Raw genomic sequence first — 17838 nt, 5'->3', positions numbered from 1 at the left:
TGACGTTAGCTGGTTCGTCACACCATTCACGTCTAACTCGAGTAGGCCTCCAATCATTTCGACATAGATCATCTACGTTAGCGATCTACAAAACCTTTGTTTGATATTCGATTCTTAATGAAAGTTCCTGAATAAATTTCTGAATCTAATGCTACTTTGTTTTATCTACTTAATCGTTGCAAGGAACTTGTGATATACGAGCCTCTCAGCATCTAGTTCATATGTAGTAAATTTAAGTAATTTAGTACATATCTTCGTCGTTTTCTTGGGAAACCTACAGACTCGGGTCCTCTCATAACTTATTCTAACCACCATAAGTTGTCACGGCAGCTGATGGATGGACACGCGTTACACATCCTAACCGCACCCGCGTCTAATCTTATAGCTCCTTACTCCAATGCCATATGGTAAACAAGCAATGCCCCTACCCGCACTAATGGAACACTAGTAACTCAAAGGCACCCTGTATGGTACCTTACATTGGTCTACGCACTCGCTTAGCTCCTTGGTGAGAATATTAATACAGTCCTGCTAAAAATCCCATGAAGCCCCCTACCTCCATCAAGACAAATAAGTCTGTATTTGCTGCATATAGCAACTTTATTTTTCAGAAAATATAACAGAATTGGAGTAAAATGGCAGTATACAGCAGGTGCACGTGGTACAAGTTTTCGTCGATTAACTGAAATAGAGAATACGGATATTAGCTTAACAGGCTTGTTTAGAAAGACTGGTGTCTACTTTGAACTTACTGCGTGAGAAAGTTATACTGGAACTACGAATAATGTAGGAATCTAGTCTCCCAGGGCGTACGAAGCACTCAAACTGGAAGACGGTTGTCTCAAAATAATTTAAATATGAAGTTGAAAATTTCCAGGTACTTTTCAGTGTAAGGGTGAACATATTAGGTACTGGTTGACATCATACCGTAAAAAAGCACAAATTTGCGAGTGGTGAAATGCGTTGTATAAGAAAGTGAGCTTAACAACAGTTACTTACCTTTTTACCCCCTGATCATGACCCTTCGGCTTCCTTTTTTAGCCAAAATATCAAACATACACTACACACTGACAGCAGATTTCCGGCTTTTCAATGTTAAGCTTGCTTTAACGCACGACGTACTGAGTACAACACTTCTATTACTGATACATGGCATATTTTACATAACAAACCCTTTGCAATAGATTGGTAGCATCCGTGACTTCATCTGTGGTTATGGGAAGTCTGAGTCCTTCTGAAAACAGTACTGATATCCCCTACTGCTGGGCACTCTATATTAGTTTGACTCGTTGGTGGGATAGTGTTGCCCATAGTACTGAAGAAAATTGAAAACCGGAGATTGTTTCCTTTCATTTTGCCGATAACATCATAAAGGACAGTTAGGGACGAACATGTGGACAGTTAGAGTCACAGGCGGCAGCAACAATTATTTTAGCTAGAAAAACGAACTTGGCTTTGGATATCTAGAAAACAAGTCAAAACAAAACCGATAAGACTAGCCAGCTTGGCTGAAGAAATACATTGACTTCAGTAGCAGCAGCCAAAACCCAGAAAATAAAGCAAAATGAGGAAAAATTTTGCCCCAACAATCAGAGTATTACATTAACCTCTGCATTTTAGCACACTGAAACATTAAATTCTGTAGCTACACAAAAGAAGTAGCTGAAAGAAGCACAGAACGAAGAAACCTGACCACCATTGCTTACAAAGATGGCGGATAAAATAATTCCCGCCTCATTCTGATTGGTTGCTAAGCTAAAGGCCACATTTACGAAATTGAGTAGCGTTTAATAGCAGCCTTCAGATGGGAATCCATGAGTGAGGATTTGATTGTCAAGTGTCCTCTCAAGGCTATCCACTGATGGTGCTATGGCCACTTCGACTGGAGAGCATTCTAAATGGGGACAAGTGTCAATGAGAAAAATTGAGAATGTACTTAAGTATTCGCAATTTGATCTGCAATCTTCTGACGGTTGCCTCGAAGAGCGTGGTGATGATGTTCTGGTAATATGTTAGGGTTGGGGTGACTTGGAGTGCTTGGTATGTAGTGGCATTGGTCCTAACCACACAATCTGCAAAGCTGAACATGAAATAACTGGGAAAATGGGTATTCAAGGTTTAGCGCAGAGAGAAGGCCAACAATGGCGAAGGCACGGTTCAGCCTTTCAGGCGTGACCATTCTGTATAACTTGTCTTCACGCACAGCAGTTTCATGCTATGAGGAGACTGATGCACATGACCTGCTTTTTCCCGAATCACTGTTGGGCTTCATGGTGGGTGTTATTTCTACCCTTGTATCCCCTCATTTATTCATTGACCAGTTCTTCCACTACCTTCTACTGCATTTGAAGGGGGGTAGTGAGATCGATGTGCAACAAGCTGGGTACTTTCTACCACGTTTTTTGAAGATCGGAGAGGAAATGGCCCTCTTTCACTCTTTTGGTAGTTAGTGTGAACCTAGCGTGTTTACGACTAGGTCACATACTGGCATGCTGATAGATTCCACGCAACACTTCAGGATTACAAGTTGGAGTTTTCACTTCCTGGTGTTATGTCCTTTGGTCTGTCTACCCACTTTTGGTGCTGAGGATACTTATCTAATCCAGATTAAGACCTTGATGCGATAGGCTGATCGACCTAACCTTGAGGCTAGTACGCGTGAGTTCGAAGTGGAGTAGAGAGAAAACCATCCTATCACCTGATTGGCTGACAAGCACGTGAACGAGATAAGACAAGACAAATGGAACACTACTCGACCTATTCCTGATATCCTGATTTAAGTTCGGATTAGTGTAAAATGGTACATGAATAACTAAGTGAATAACTCAAGCACAACGTACAATAATTAGGAAAAATAAAATTATGTCCAAAGCTGGGAATTAGAGTAGAAAATAGGGTGCAAGATATGATGTTTAAATTACAGCAGCTTCGGAACAAAAAAGAGTATGGCAATGAATCATGCATCGAACGAAAGCTTATGTTCTGTAGAATAAATTAGGGACAAAAAAATGAGTGTCAGTGTTTTACAGGCCTTGAATAAAATGGAATAACGCCCCGAAAAACAGCTTTCGTAGTTTGTCAGGGCTTCTTGATTCCCTGTTCACATCACTTGAGCCCAGATATCTTATTCTCCTGAGCTCTTACCCGGGAGTCAGGTATCTCCCAGCAGTCAACTGCCACTATGCCTGAAATGTGTTCCACGTTTTCAGGCTTCCGGTTTAGTTGGTCTATGAATCTGACATTGAGGATCTATGCTTTAAGAATACAGACCACCTTGTTCACTGGCTTTTGCCCGGTCAATAATCTGTAGAGATATTTGGGGTTACTTCAAGTTTTTTCCGCTAGCTTGGTCTGAAAACGTCTTCTACCGCCGTGTACTTCAGCGTTGCGTCTGTCGGTGTCAAGTAGGGGCTGTGACCGAAATCCTTAAGAAGGACTTGTCGGATAGTGGTCTAGTTAGATGTTAGTGCATTTATATTCACAACCAGAATAACCCAATCCACATTTACACATTTGCCGTGTTGTAAATACTCAATCAATAAGGTCTTATGTGGGAATTCCATCACTATCTATGCTGACTCCTATTGTATCAATCACTAAAATGATGTTTAGCGCCCCTAAAGAACACATTTAGGCCCTGTATAGAATAATATATTTACTGTGCGAAGTGATAAGTTACGGAGTGACAACGCCGGCATGGCCGTTCCATGTCGTGCCTATCAAGTGTTCCAGCGTTCACCACTTTCGACTTGTTCAATGTTGAATGTAAATCCTCTCAGTTGTCGTATGTTCACAGACATGGGTCGCATGGGAACCAATACTACTACGGAATTTCTACTTGTTCTAGGACTTCTCTCTAACCTCACGTAACACAGAACCTTTGCTTCCGATTGTGTGCTTACCCTGAGGTACGTTGTATCAGATAGTATTCAGAGAGGTGTCTCTCTCTAACTCCCAGTAGTAGGCCACAGTTAGCCGCCGGAACTCTCGTATCCATAAGATGTGTTGAAAATGCTCGCTCGTCATCGTGTGGTCTGTACTAATGAACCTAGTGTAGGGAGCATTCTCGTCTCTCCGGGGTATGTCGCTTGTAGTGACGTAAAACACGACTGTGCGACGGTCATCACTTCCGATTGGTACGTGGCTATACACATCATCTAGGAACAGATCAATAGTAAATAAATGATCTAAGTTTGATGACTTTCCATCCCCGTTTCATTCGGCAGTACCACCCACGTGTTCAGTCATGAACGTCTAATGGCTACTGTAAGCCGATTAGTAGACCACTCTGTAGAGCTCGTAATCTGATTGCTGAGATTTGGGGATGGTGTTGAAACCTCCAGCTAGTAAAACTTGGTCAAATCTCATTTATGGTAGCCGTAGTACTATCTCATCATTTTGAGTTTTAGAGCCTGTGGAGGGACAGTATATTCCTCGAATCAAGTACTTTGCGGAATTTGCATTATAACAACACTAACATGATTCCGTCACCTCGGCTAACTCGGTAATGAGTGATGTTGCGTCTTCTAAGTGACTGTTAATTTATATGATCATCCCAACCGTTTTTAGTACCCTGTCGTATTTGAAAATTGTCCTGCCTAGCAAACTCATTTCTTCTTTTTCTGCGAGGCGTGGTCTCTTATATATCTCTAGCCTAATCTTGTTCTCTACTATGTATTGATAATTGTTTAGATCTAGTGACTTGGTGTAGACGATGACGTGACTTCCATGTAAGATCGTATAGATTAGGCAGTTATACCATGACAAACCTACAAATTTAGGATTAGGTCAGTGCTAATATCATAGTAGACCATAATTCTACAGGTTCACTTTTTGTTACGTTTTTGCCCTAATACGGGTGGTACAGCTTGGATGAAGCGATACCCTTGCTCAGCGTTATATGGTATTCGTCTCCTGTTCTTTATAAAAAGGTTGCTCTATTTTCTACTAAGCTACTCTCCACAACTGGGACGCTAGATAAAATCAGGGAGTTTTGTCTAACGTTGTCGTCCTCCATTCTTAGCGTTTTGGGAGCTATGCTTTTGCCATTTTCTTTTCCAACGTTCACCCAGTGCAGTTAGCAGATACCTCAGGTATCGGTGGCAGTCTGTAATTTGATTGGTGCATGCTCTCGTGTCGTGGCTCGTATGGTCGTATGATTCATTAAGCCTGTGTTTGACAATTTGGATTTACTGCTGGGGATTGATAGAGTTGCTTTCAATAGTATGATACCCTCCTGTCTTGATAATCCCATTGGTGTATTTCTTCACACTGTCAACCAGAACCATGGACAGGGGTGACTTAACATAAACCCTCAGTACTGCTTAGATAGTGCAGTACCATAGCGACAGTGAACCTTACCTCTCCGGAAATGACATTCAAGGCCGATTCCGTAGTTTCGACGAACGACGGAGTTGAGGTACAATTATCGTTCTCATGTTGTTTCTTCGTAGCAGTCGGCACCATAGGCGGTCTGGGAAGCCCTTTTCTTTTTTTGATTACTAGCCTTATGGTAGTAGGGACGTGGGTAGGAGTAGGACCTTGATGACTTATTACTTTTGAGGTGCTTGTGAAGATCTCTGAATTTTACAATTCGCATCATGGAATGAACTGAGTTGTGAATCCAGTGCAACCCAAGAAATACTGCTTAGTTCTGATATGTCAATCATTGATAGTGGCCATCAACGACCTTGCCCTTTACCTTCAGTGAGCAAATCCAGATTTTAGACTAATGACATACATCTATTTCCAAGAAAATTAAGCCACATCTTGATCGCTAACATGCGCCCGTGAGTATAGATCACTTATCATTCAGTTAATATCTAATTATTCAGTGTATCAAGCTGAGTCGATTGTACCACAACGTTAGGTTTTGTGACTAATTGAGTCCGTTTATCTAGTCCTACTAATCTAATTGTTTGATATCTAGAAATCCATTGAGAATCAAGGTGTTAGGACCACAAACAGAAATCTTGTCTTTTCCACCATAACCTTAGGATGTGATGTTATTCAGAGGCGCTGTTATTCTAGTAGGTCATAAATAATTCAGGTAGAGTTTTTAAAAGAAAAAAGTGATGCGTTTTGCAATACAAATATCATAATAATACTGTTTACATGTATCTGATCTCATTTACATATAGAAGGCATCAGACTATATTGATGCTACAGACTGTGAGTCAGAATAAATCAAGATAAATCAGCTCAAAATATACATTTGTGTTATATTTGGTCGTCGCTGATTGCTGTGCCGGAAAAGAGCCGCTGATCACTTATACTCGGAACGAGGGACCTCGGCAATTCCCACGACGCGAAAGTAAGAACACAAGACTGGTATAAGTAAATATTTATTAGCCCCAAACACTATGACGACAACGAATCAAAAATAGTCTAAAATACACTCATTTATATATTGATTGTACACCCATTTTGATCAATAATCAGGATTAAATCACATACTCAGTTATAACAAATCACTTACTGAGCCTAGTTCATGTCAATGGAATATAAGAATGTCGTATATTATACACAAGAAAATATCATACTGAGAAAACAAATCGAATACTACACTGAATGGTCCTCACGTTGAATCAAAACGGATGTTGAATGTTGAATAAAACTCATGATGAGTAATTCAATCGAGGAATTGACTTTTCTTTCCATCATATGAATTTGTAATGAAAAAGCAAATATTTTACAAATTTCTAATGTATAAAACACAAGAAAATAACAGTGTAGTGAATGAGAACACTAGTTAGAGACAACCAAATGTATTTGAACACGAAATTACAGAATCTCTTGGTATAACCATACAGTAATAATTCATTTGCAAAATGTCAATCATTTGTCTCAGACTTGACTGTTTCTTCATTTTCACATCAATCATTCTATGTTTTCGTTCTTTTTTTGAACTTAACCTTGCTGCTGCCAGGTATTGCACTTTCGATTGTTGGTGTAGTGACTCACATTTATCACGAGAACACGACTGGTTTAATAAAAACAATTATTATTATAACCAACTGTACCAGTGTTTGTTTTAACGTGCTTTTGTTTGACTGTGCTAATGACAGCTATTTTGTGCTTCCATTCTTGTACTTACACTTCAATTGTAACTTCGCGCGAATTAGGTTACGTTCTGTAACCAAGGTTGTATCCTGGCACGATCTCGGTATCCTTTCGATGCCACGAGATCGCCAGCAAATAAATATCTCGACTTGGTCCATTAATTGCCTTCTGGTATTTGGCTTCTCGGAGATTTTATGGGTTTCTTTGGTTACGTTCAACCTTCGCCTTCTGATTTATTTGGCACGTGTTTCTTGGTAGCGGTGTTCATAGTTAACCTCAACTCGACTCCACGCTACAATTGGTGACCCGTATTTTGGAACACGCCTCAGCTTCTGGTCAAATCTTCCAAAGAAGCCAATTCGGTGAGTCTATGATTTATCTATCCACGTCTGTCGTATATTTTCATATTTAATATATGACGGATAACGATAAGAATAGTATTAATATAATAGACTCCCATTTATGTGTACCGAACTCTTGTTACTTTTTATTCGCGTGACGATGAATTCCACGCTTTATTCGAGAAATTTTCCCCTATTAACTATTCTCCTCGCTGACCCGGCTGCTTGGTACGGAATGCATTCGCATACGCATTAACGTCTACCTCCCAGCATCAAATGGTTAAGTTGAACGGTTTCATTGCCAACTTAAAAGTGCTCTACGAGCACACGAGAGCGACAACTGGTACGAAACCTTATCGCTCGTCCCCTTAGGTATTCGAACGAGCTTGAAGGCAGATATACAATGTTCCGCCGCCGAACTGGTATACGGCACGACATTGCGTCTACCCGGAGAATTCACACCACGGAGCAGACCTAATTTCGGTAAATCAGACTACGTCCATCGACTGTCTGCATTTATGCGAACGCTGTCTCCGGTGTCAACTCGAATACAACATTGACAGGTCGCTCTCTCTCGAGAGTTATCTACCTGTTCACATGTTTTTGTACGAGTAGATTCGGTACGCAAACCTTGGCAACAACCTTACGAAGGCCCTTTTCACGTGATCGCTCGTCACGAAAAGACCTTCAAGGTTGATCGATATGGACGCGTCGAGATCGTCTCAAACCAGCACACATCGATGACAGTGACCTATCTGGTAACCTGAGATTCAATGCTAGACCTAGCAAACCTACTAGCGGGATCCTCAAACCATCTTCAGGTCCCACGCTAGATACATCTGAGACCTCATTCTCACGTCCCGGTCAACAGCACGCGTTATCTGCACCGTCTACGGACGAGACGATAGTCTCACGTCCAGATCAGCAGACCACGCCGCCTCTGACCTCGGATGAGATTACAGGCTCACGCGATACGAACGAGACTGCCGTCTCACGTTCCGGTCGCCGAGTACGGTTGCCCGTACGCTTCCGCGACTAGTCGCACAGTCAACAACCGATACGGTGTAGTGTTATTCCTATGCTACATGCATGCTACACTCTTCTCTTTTTGATTTTCTTTTTGTTTCCTGAGCCCACGCCTTCGACCACCTCCGTTTGGTTCCGTCGACTTCAGTCAACTTTGGCGAAAGCTGGACTGGCCACCCATGCTCTTGTCAACGCACTCAGTCGATATTTTGGTTTCGAATGCTTGGCATACGCTTGGTCTCGAACTTGGTCGTTACGGTCGCTTCTGGTCTTTTGGCTCAACGTGGTTTCATCCTACGTCTGCAGCGTTTCTGGTCCGGACCCCTACGAACGCCCTCTTCAGATTCTGGATACAAACCACTCTCGTGTAGCATGCCAACTCAAGCAATACATACAGCACATCGCTCCTGGTACCGTTCTCCGAAAACGACCTTCGTTGGCAACTCGACGATCAACGATCGCTTTCCTGTTCGCCAATTCTTCCGTCCTACAATCGCTCGTCAGCCGATCAGTCCCACGATTTAAACCGCTATTTATCGAAAGTGTTAACCCTTTCTAGCGCGGGGCTCCTGTAGTGACTCACATTTATCACGAGAACACGACTGGTTTAATAAAAACAATTATTATTATAACCAACTGTACCAGTGTTTGTTTTAACGTGCTTTTGTTTGACTGTGCTAATGACAGCTATTTTGTGCTTCCATTCTTGTACTTACACTTCAATTGTAACTTCGCGCGAATTAGGTTACGTTCTGTAACCAAGGTTGTATCCTGGCACGATCTCGGTATCCTTTCGATGCCACGAGATCGCCAGCAAATAAATATCTCGACTTGGTCCATTAATTGCCTTCTGGTATTTGGCTTCTCGGAGATTTTATGGGTTTCTTTGGTTACGTTCAACCTTCGCCTTCTGATTTATTTGGCACGTGTTTCTTGGTAGCGGTGTTCATAGTTAACCTCAACTCGACTCCACGCTACAATTGGTGACCCGTATTTTGGAACACGCCTCAGCTTCTGGTCAAATCTTCCAAAGAAGCCAATTCGGTGAGTCTATGATTTATCTATCCACGTCTGTCGCATATTTTCATATTTAATATATGACGGATAACGATAAGAATAGTATTAATATAATAGACTCCCATTTATGTGTACCGAACTCTTGTTACTTTTTATTCGCGTGACGATGAATTCCACGCTTTATTCGAGAAATTTTCCCCTATTAACTATTCTCCTCGCTGACCCGGCTGCTTGGTACGGAATGCATTCGCATACGCATTAACGTCTACCTCCCAGCATCAAATGGTTAAGTTGAACGGTTTCATTGCCAACTTAAAAGTGCTCTACGAGCACACGAGAACGACAACTGGTACGAAACCTTATCGCTCGTCCCCTTAGGTATTCGAACGAGCTTGAAGGCAGATATACAATGTTCCGCCGCCGAACTGGTATACGGCACGACATTGCGTCTGCCCGGAGAATTCACACCACGGAGCAGACCTAATTTCGGTAAATCAGACTACGTCCATCGACTGTCTGCATTTATGCGAACGCTGTCTCCGGTGTCAACTCGAATACAACATTGACAGGTCGCTCTCTCTCGAGAGTTATCTACCTGTTCACATGTTTTTGTACGAGTAGATTCGGTACGCAAACCTTGGCAACAACCTTACGAAGGCCCTTTTCACGTGATCGCTCGTCACGAAAAGACCTTCAAGGTTGATCGATATGGACGCGTCGAGATCGTCTCAAACCAGCACACATCGATGACAGTGACCTATCTGGTAACCTGAGATTCAATGCTAGACCTAGCAAACCTACTAGCGGGATCCTCAAACCATCTTCAGGTCCCACGCTAGATACATCTGAGACCTCATTCTCACGTCCCGGTCAACAGCACGCGTTATCTGCACCGTCTACGGACGAGACGATAGTCTCACGTCCAGATCAGCAGACCACGCCGCCTCTGACCTCGGATGAGATTACAGGCTCACGCGATACGAACGAGACTGCCGTCTCACGTTCCGGTCGCCGAGTACGGTTGCCCGTACGCTTCCGCGACTAGTCGCACAGTCAACAACCGATACGGTGTAGTGTTATTCCTATGCTACATGCATGCTACACTCTTCTCTTTTTGATTTTCTTTTTGTTTCCTGAGCCCACGCCTTCGACCACCTCCGTTTGGTTCCGTCGACTTCAGTCAACTTTGGCGAAAGCTGGACTGGCCACCCATGCTCTTGTCAACGCACTCAGTCGATATTTTGGTTTCGAATGCTTGGCATACGCTTGGTCTCGAACTTGGTCGTTACGGTCGCTTCTGGTCTTTTGGCTCAACGTGGTTTCATCCTACGTCTGCAGCGTTTCTGGTCCGGACCCCTACGAACGCCCTCTTCAGATTCTGGATACAAACCACTCTCGTGTAGCATGCCAACTCAAGCAATACATACAGCACATCGCTCCTGGTACCGTTCTCCGAAAACGACCTTCGTTGGCAACTCGACGATCAACGATCGCTTTCCTGTTCGCCAATTCTTCCGTCCTACAATCGCTCGTCAGCCGATCAGTCCCACGATTTAAACCGCTATTTATCGAAAGTGTTAACCCTTTCTAGCGCGGGGCTCCTGTAGTGACTCACATTTATCACGAGAACACGACTGGTTTAATAAAAACAATTATTATTATAACCAACTGTACCAGTGTTTGTTTTAACGTGCTTTTGTTTGACTGTGCTAATGACAGCTATTTTGTGCTTCCATTCTTGTACTTACACTTCAATTGTAACTTCGCGCGAATTAGGTTACGTTCTGTAACCAAGGTTGTATCCTGGCACGATCTCGGTATCCTTTCGATGCCACGAGATCGCCAGCAAATAAATATCTCGACTTGGTCCATTAATTGCCTTCTGGTATTTGGCTTCTCGGAGATTTTATGGGTTTCTTTGGTTACGTTCAACCTTCGCCTTCTGATTTATTTGGCACGTGTTTCTTGGTAGCGGTGTTCATAGTTAACCTCAACTCGACTCCACGCTACAATTGGTGACCCGTATTTTGGAACACGCCTCAGCTTCTGGTCAAATCTTCCAAAGAAGCCAATTCGGTGAGTCTATGATTTATCTATCCACGTCTGTCGTATATTTTCATATTTAATATATGACGGATAACGATAAGAATAGTATTAATATAATAGACTCCCATTTATGTGTACCGAACTCTTGTTACTTTTTATTCGCGTGACGATGAATTCCACGCTTTATTCGAGAAATTTTCCCCTATTAACTATTCTCCTCGCTGACCCGGCTGCTTGGTACGGAATGCATTCGCATACGCATTAACGTCTACCTCCCAGCATCAAATGGTTAAGTTGAACGGTTTCATTGCCAACTTAAAAGTGCTCTACGAGCACACGAGAGCGACAACTGGTACGAAACCTTATCGCTCGTCCCCTTAGGTATTCGAACGAGCTTGAAGGCAGATATACAATGTTCCGCCGCCGAACTGGTATACGGCACGACATTGCGTCTGCCCGGAGAATTCACACCACGGAGCAGACCTAATTTCGGTAAATCAGACTACGTCCATCGACTGTCTGCATTTATGCGAACGCTGTCTCCGGTGTCAACTCGAATACAACATTGACAGGTCGCTCTCTCTCGAGAGTTATCTACCTGTTCACATGTTTTTGTACGAGTAGATTCGGTACGCAAACCTTGGCAACAACCTTACGAAGGCCCTTTTCACGTGATCGCTCGTCACGAAAAGACCTTCAAGGTTGATCGATATGGACGCGTCGAGATCGTCTCAAACCAGCACACGTCGATGACAGTGACCTATCTGGTAACCTGAGATTCAATGCTAGACCTAGCAAACCTACTAGCGGGATCCTCAAACCATCTTCAGGTCCCACGCTAGATACATCTGAGACCTCATTCTCACGTCCCGGTCAACAGCACGCGTTATCTGCACCGTCTACGGACGAGACGATAGTCTCACGTCCAGATCAGCAGACCACGCCGCCTCTGACCTCGGATGAGATTACAGGCTCACGCGATACGAACGAGACTGCCGTCTCACGTTCCGGTCGCCGAGTACGGTTGCCCGTACGCTTCCGCGACTAGTCGCACAGTCAACAACCGATACGGTGTAGTGTTATTCCTATGCTACATGCATGCTACACTCTTCTCTTTTTTGATTTTCTTTTTGTTTCCTGAGCCCACGCCTTCGACCACCTCCGTTTGGTTCCGTCGACTTCAGTCAACTTTGGCGAAAGCTGGACTGGCCACCCATGCTCTTGTCAACGCACTCAGTCGATATTTTGGTTTCGAATGCTTGGCATACGCTTGGTCTCGAACTTGGTCGTTACGGTCGCTTCTGGTCTTTTGGCTCAACGTGGTTTCGTCCTACGTCTGCAGCGTTTCTGGTCCGGACCCCTACGAACGCCCTCTTCAGATTCTGGATACAAACCACTCTCGTGTAGCATGCCAACTCAAGCAATACATACAGCACATCGCTCCTGGTACCGTTCTCCGAAAACGACCTTCGTTGGCAACTCGACGATCAACGATCGCTTTCCTGTTCGCCAATTCTTCCGTCCTACAATCGCTCGTCAGCCGATCAGTCCCACGATTTAAACCGCTATTTATCGAAAGTGTTAACCCTTTCTAGCGCGGGGCTCCTGTAGTGACTCACATTTATCACGAGAACACGACTGGTTTAATAAAAACAATTATTATTATAACCAACTGTACCAGTGTTTGTTTTAACGTGCTTTTGTTTGACTGTGCTAATGACAGCTATTTTGTGCTTCCATTCTTGTACTTACACTTCAATTGTAACTTCGCGCGAATTAGGTTACGTTCTGTAACCAAGGTTGTATCCTGGCACGATCTCGGTATCCTTTCGATGCCACGAGATCGCCAGCAAATAAATATCTCGACTTGGTCCATTAATTGCCTTCTGGTATTTGGCTTCTCGGAGATTTTATGGGTTTCTTTGGTTACGTTCAACCTTCGCCTTCTGATTTATTTGGCACGTGTTTCTTGGTAGCGGTGTTCATAGTTAACCTCAACTCGACTCCACGCTACAATTGGTGACCCGTATTTTGGAACACGCCTCAGCTTCTGGTCAAATCTTCCAAAGAAGCCAATTCGGTGAGTCTATGATTTATCTATCCACGTCTGTCGTATATTTTCATATTTAATATATGACGGATAACGATAAGAATAGTATTAATATAATAGACTCCCATTTATGTGTACCGAACTCTTGTTACTTTTTATTCGCGTGACGATGAATTCCACGCTTTATTCGAGAAATTTTCCCCTATTAACTATTCTCCTCGCTGACCCGGCTGCTTGGTACGGAATGCATTCGCATACGCATTAACGTCTACCTCCCAGCATCAAATGGTTAAGTTGAACGGTTTCATTGCCAACTTAAAAGTGCTCTACGAGCACACGAGAACGACAACTGGTACGAAACCTTATCGCTCGTCCCCTTAGGTATTCGAACGAGCTTGAAGGCAGATATACAATGTTCCGCCGCCGAACTGGTATACGGCACGACATTGCGTCTACCCGGAGAATTCACACCACGGAGCAGACCTAATTTCGGTAAATCAGACTACGTCCATCGACTGTCTGCATTTATGCGAACGCTGTCTCCGGTGTCAACTCGAATACAACATTGACAGGTCGCTCTCTCTCGAGAGTTATCTACCTGTTCACATGTTTTTGTACGAGTAGATTCGGTACGCAAACCTTGGCAACAACCTTACGAAGGCCCTTTTCACGTGATCGCTCGTCACGAAAAGACCTTCAAGGTTGATCGATATGGACGCGTCGAGATCGTCTCAAACCAGCACACGTCGATGACAGTGACCTATCTGGTAACCTGAGATTCAATGCTAGACCTAGCAAACCTACTAGCGGGATCCTCAAACCATCTTCAGGTCCCACGCTAGATACATCTGAGACCTCATTCTCACGTCCCGGTCAACAGCACGCGTTATCTGCACCGTCTACGGACGAGACGATAGTCTCACGTCCAGATCAGCAGACCACGCCGCCTCTGACCTCGGATGAGATTACAGGCTCACGCGATACGAACGAGACTGCCGTCTCACGTTCCGGTCGCCGAGTACGGTTGCCCGTACGCTTCCGCGACTAGTCGCACAGTCAACAACCGATACGGTGTAGTGTTATTCCTATGCTACATGCATGCTACACTCTTCTCTTTTTTGATTTTCTTTTTGTTTCCTGAGCCCACGCCTTCGACCACCTCCGTTTGGTTCCGTCGACTTCAGTCAACTTTGGCGAAAGCTGGACTGGCCACCCATGCTCTTGTCAACGCACTCAGTCGATATTTTGGTTTCGAATGCTTGGCATACGCTTGGTCTCGAACTTGGTCGTTACGGTCGCTTCTGGTCTTTTGGCTCAACGTGGTTTCGTCCTACGTCTGCAGCGTTTCTGGTCCGGACCCCTACGAACGCCCTCTTCAGATTCTGGATACAAACCACTCTCGTGTAGCATGCCAACTCAAGCAATACATACAGCACATCGCTCCTGGTACCGTTCTCCGAAAACGACCTTCGTTGGCAACTCGACGATCAACGATCGCTTTCCTGTTCGCCAATTCTTCCGTCCTACAATCGCTCGTCAGCCGATCAGTCCCACGATTTAAACCGCTATTTATCGAAAGTGTTAACCCTTTCTAGCGCGGGGCTCCTGTAGTGACTCACATTTATCACGAGAACACGACTGGTTTAATAAAAACAATTATTATTATAACCAACTGTACCAGTGTTTGTTTTAACGTGCTTTTGTTTGACTGTGCTAATGACAGCTATTTTGTGCTTCCATTCTTGTACTTACACTTCAATTGTAACTTCGCGCGAATTCGGTTACGTTCTGTAACCAAGGTTGTATCCTGGCACGATCTCGGTATCCTTTCGATGCCACGAGATCGCCAGCAAATAAATATCTCGACTTGGTCCATTAATTGCCTTCTGGTATTTGGCTTCTCGGAGATTTTATGGGTTTCTTTGGTTACGTTCAACCTTCGCCTTCTGATTTATTTGGCACGTGTTTCTTGGTAGCGGTGTTCATAGTTAACCTCAACTCGACTCCACGCTACAATTGGTGACCCGTATTTTGGAACGCGCCTCAGCTTCTGGTCAAATCTTCCAAAGAAGCCAATTCGGTGAGTCTATGATTTATCTATCCACGTCTGTCGTATATTTTCATATTTAATATATGACGGATAACGATAAGAATAGTATTAATATAATAGACTCCCATTTATGTGTACCGAACTCTTGTTACTTTTTATTCGCGTGACGATGAATTCCACGCTTTATTCGAGAAATTTTCCCCTATTAACTATTCTCCTCGCTGACCCGGCTGCTTGGTACGGAATGCATTCGCATACGCATTAACGTCTACCTCCCAGCATCAAATGGTTAAGTTGAACGGTTTCATTGCCAACTTAAAAGTGCTCTACGAGCACACGAGAGCGACAACTGGTACGAAACCTTATCGCTCGTCCCCTTAGGTATTCGAACGAGCTTGAAGGCAGATATACAATGTTCCGCCGCCGAACTGGTATACGGCACGACATTGCGTCTACCCGGAGAATTCACACCACGGAGCAGACCTAATTTCGGTAAATCAGACTACGTCCATCGACTGTCTGCATTTATGCGAACGCTGTCTCCGGTGTCAACTCGAATACAACATTGACAGGTCGCTCTCTCTCGAGAGTTATCTACCTGTTCACATGTTTTTGTACGAGTAGATTCGGTACGCAAACCTTGGCAACAACCTTACGAAGGCCCTTTTCACGTGATCGCTCGTCACGAAAAGACCTTCAAGGTTGATCGATATGGACGCGTCGAGATCGTCTCAAACCAGCACACGTCGATGACAGTGACCTATCTGGTAACCTGAGATTCAATGCTAGACCTAGCAAACCTACTAGCGGGATCCTCAAACCATCTTCAGGTCCCACGCTAGATACATCTGAGACCTCATTCTCACGTCCCGGTCAACAGCACGCGTTATCTGCACCGTCTACGGACGAGACGATAGTCTCACGTCCAGATCAGCAGACCACGCCGCCTCTGACCTCGGATGAGATTACAGGCTCACGCGATACGAACGAGACTGCCGTCTCACGTTCCGGTCGCCGAGTACGGTTGCCCGTACGCTTCCGCGACTAGTCGCACAGTCAACAACCGATACGGTGTAGTGTTATTCCTATGCTACATGCATGCTACACTCTTCTCTTTTTGATTTTCTTTTTGTTTCCTGAGCCCACGCCTTCGACCACCTCCGTTTGGTTCCGTCGACTTCAGTCAACTTTGGCGAAAGCTGGACTGGCCACCCATGCTCTTGTCAACGCACTCAGTCGATATTTTGGTTTCGAATGCTTGGCATACGCTTGGTCTCGAACTTGGTCGTTACGGTCGCTTCTGGTCTTTTGGCTCAACGTGGTTTCATCCTACGTCTGCAGCGTTTCTGGTCCGGACCCCTACGAACGCCCTCTTCAGATTCTGGATACAAACCACTCTCGTGTAGCATGCCAACTCAAGCAATACATACAGCACATCGCTCCTGGTACCGTTCTCCGAAAACGACCTTCGTTGGCAACTCGACGATCAACGATCGCTTTCCTGTTCGCCAATTCTTCCGTCCTACAATCGCTCGTCAGCCGATCAGTCCCACGATTTAAACCGCTATTTATCGAAAGTGTTAACCCTTTCTAGCGCGGGGCTCCTGTAGTGACTCACATTTATCACGAGAACACGACTGGTTTAATAAAAACAATTATTATTATAACCAACTGTACCAGTGTTTGTTTTAACGTGCTTTTGTTTGACTGTGCTAATGACAGCTATTTTGTGCTTCCATTCTTGTACTTACACTTCAATTGTAACTTCGCGCGAATTCGGTTACGTTCTGTAACCAAGGTTGTATCCTGGCACGATCTCGGTATCCTTTCGATGCCACGAGATCGCCAGCAAATAAATATCTCGACTTGGTCCATTAATTGCCTTCTGGTATTTGGCTTCTCGGAGATTTTATGGGTTTCTTTGGTTACGTTCAACCTTCGCCTTCTGATTTATTTGGCACGTGTTTCTTGGTAGCGGTGTTGACAGGTCTTCGAAACAAGCTGTCAGTTAACTTGGAATACGACAGTAAAAAAACCGATATACAAACAAGAGCGCGCAACGGACTCAAAAATAGGGATGTCGATAGGTATGTCATCGATGGAGCATCCATCAACACTAACGACGACGTGTCGAGGCTCAGTACCATCATTACGTCGACGGTACTAGACTCCCTAGGCAAACTCGGGTCTCCCAGCTCAGGGTCGCTGAACACAACAGTGGTTCCCAAAAACCCTGCAGGCGATTC

At 44.2% G+C, this 17838-nt stretch overlaps 1 protein-coding gene across 1 annotated transcript; it reads left to right on the top strand.

Moving 5' to 3' along the window:
* Positions 1-7094: 7094 nt before the first annotated feature.
* On the top strand, positions 7095-17466 carry MS3_00009683 (uncharacterized protein). The gene has a single exon (XM_051218086.1). The coding sequence runs from the start codon at positions 12452-12454 to the stop codon at positions 13085-13087; it is 636 nt and encodes a 211-aa protein (XP_051064521.1). The 5' UTR covers positions 7095-12451; the 3' UTR covers positions 13088-17466.
* The last annotated feature ends 372 nt before the right edge of the window (positions 17467-17838 follow it).

The sequence above is a fragment of the Schistosoma haematobium genome, chromosome 7, assembly GCF_000699445.3.
Source record: "Schistosoma haematobium chromosome 7, whole genome shotgun sequence".
NCBI lineage: Eukaryota > Metazoa > Platyhelminthes > Trematoda > Strigeidida > Schistosomatidae > Schistosoma > Schistosoma haematobium.
This window is presented reverse-complemented; position numbering and strand designations above follow the sequence as displayed.

Bases quoted from the DNA above. Each gene is read 5' to 3' on its own strand.
- MS3_00009683 (XM_051218086.1), top strand. From the start codon at position 12,452: ATGAGATTACAGGCTCACGCGATACGAACGAGACTGCCGTCTCACGTT.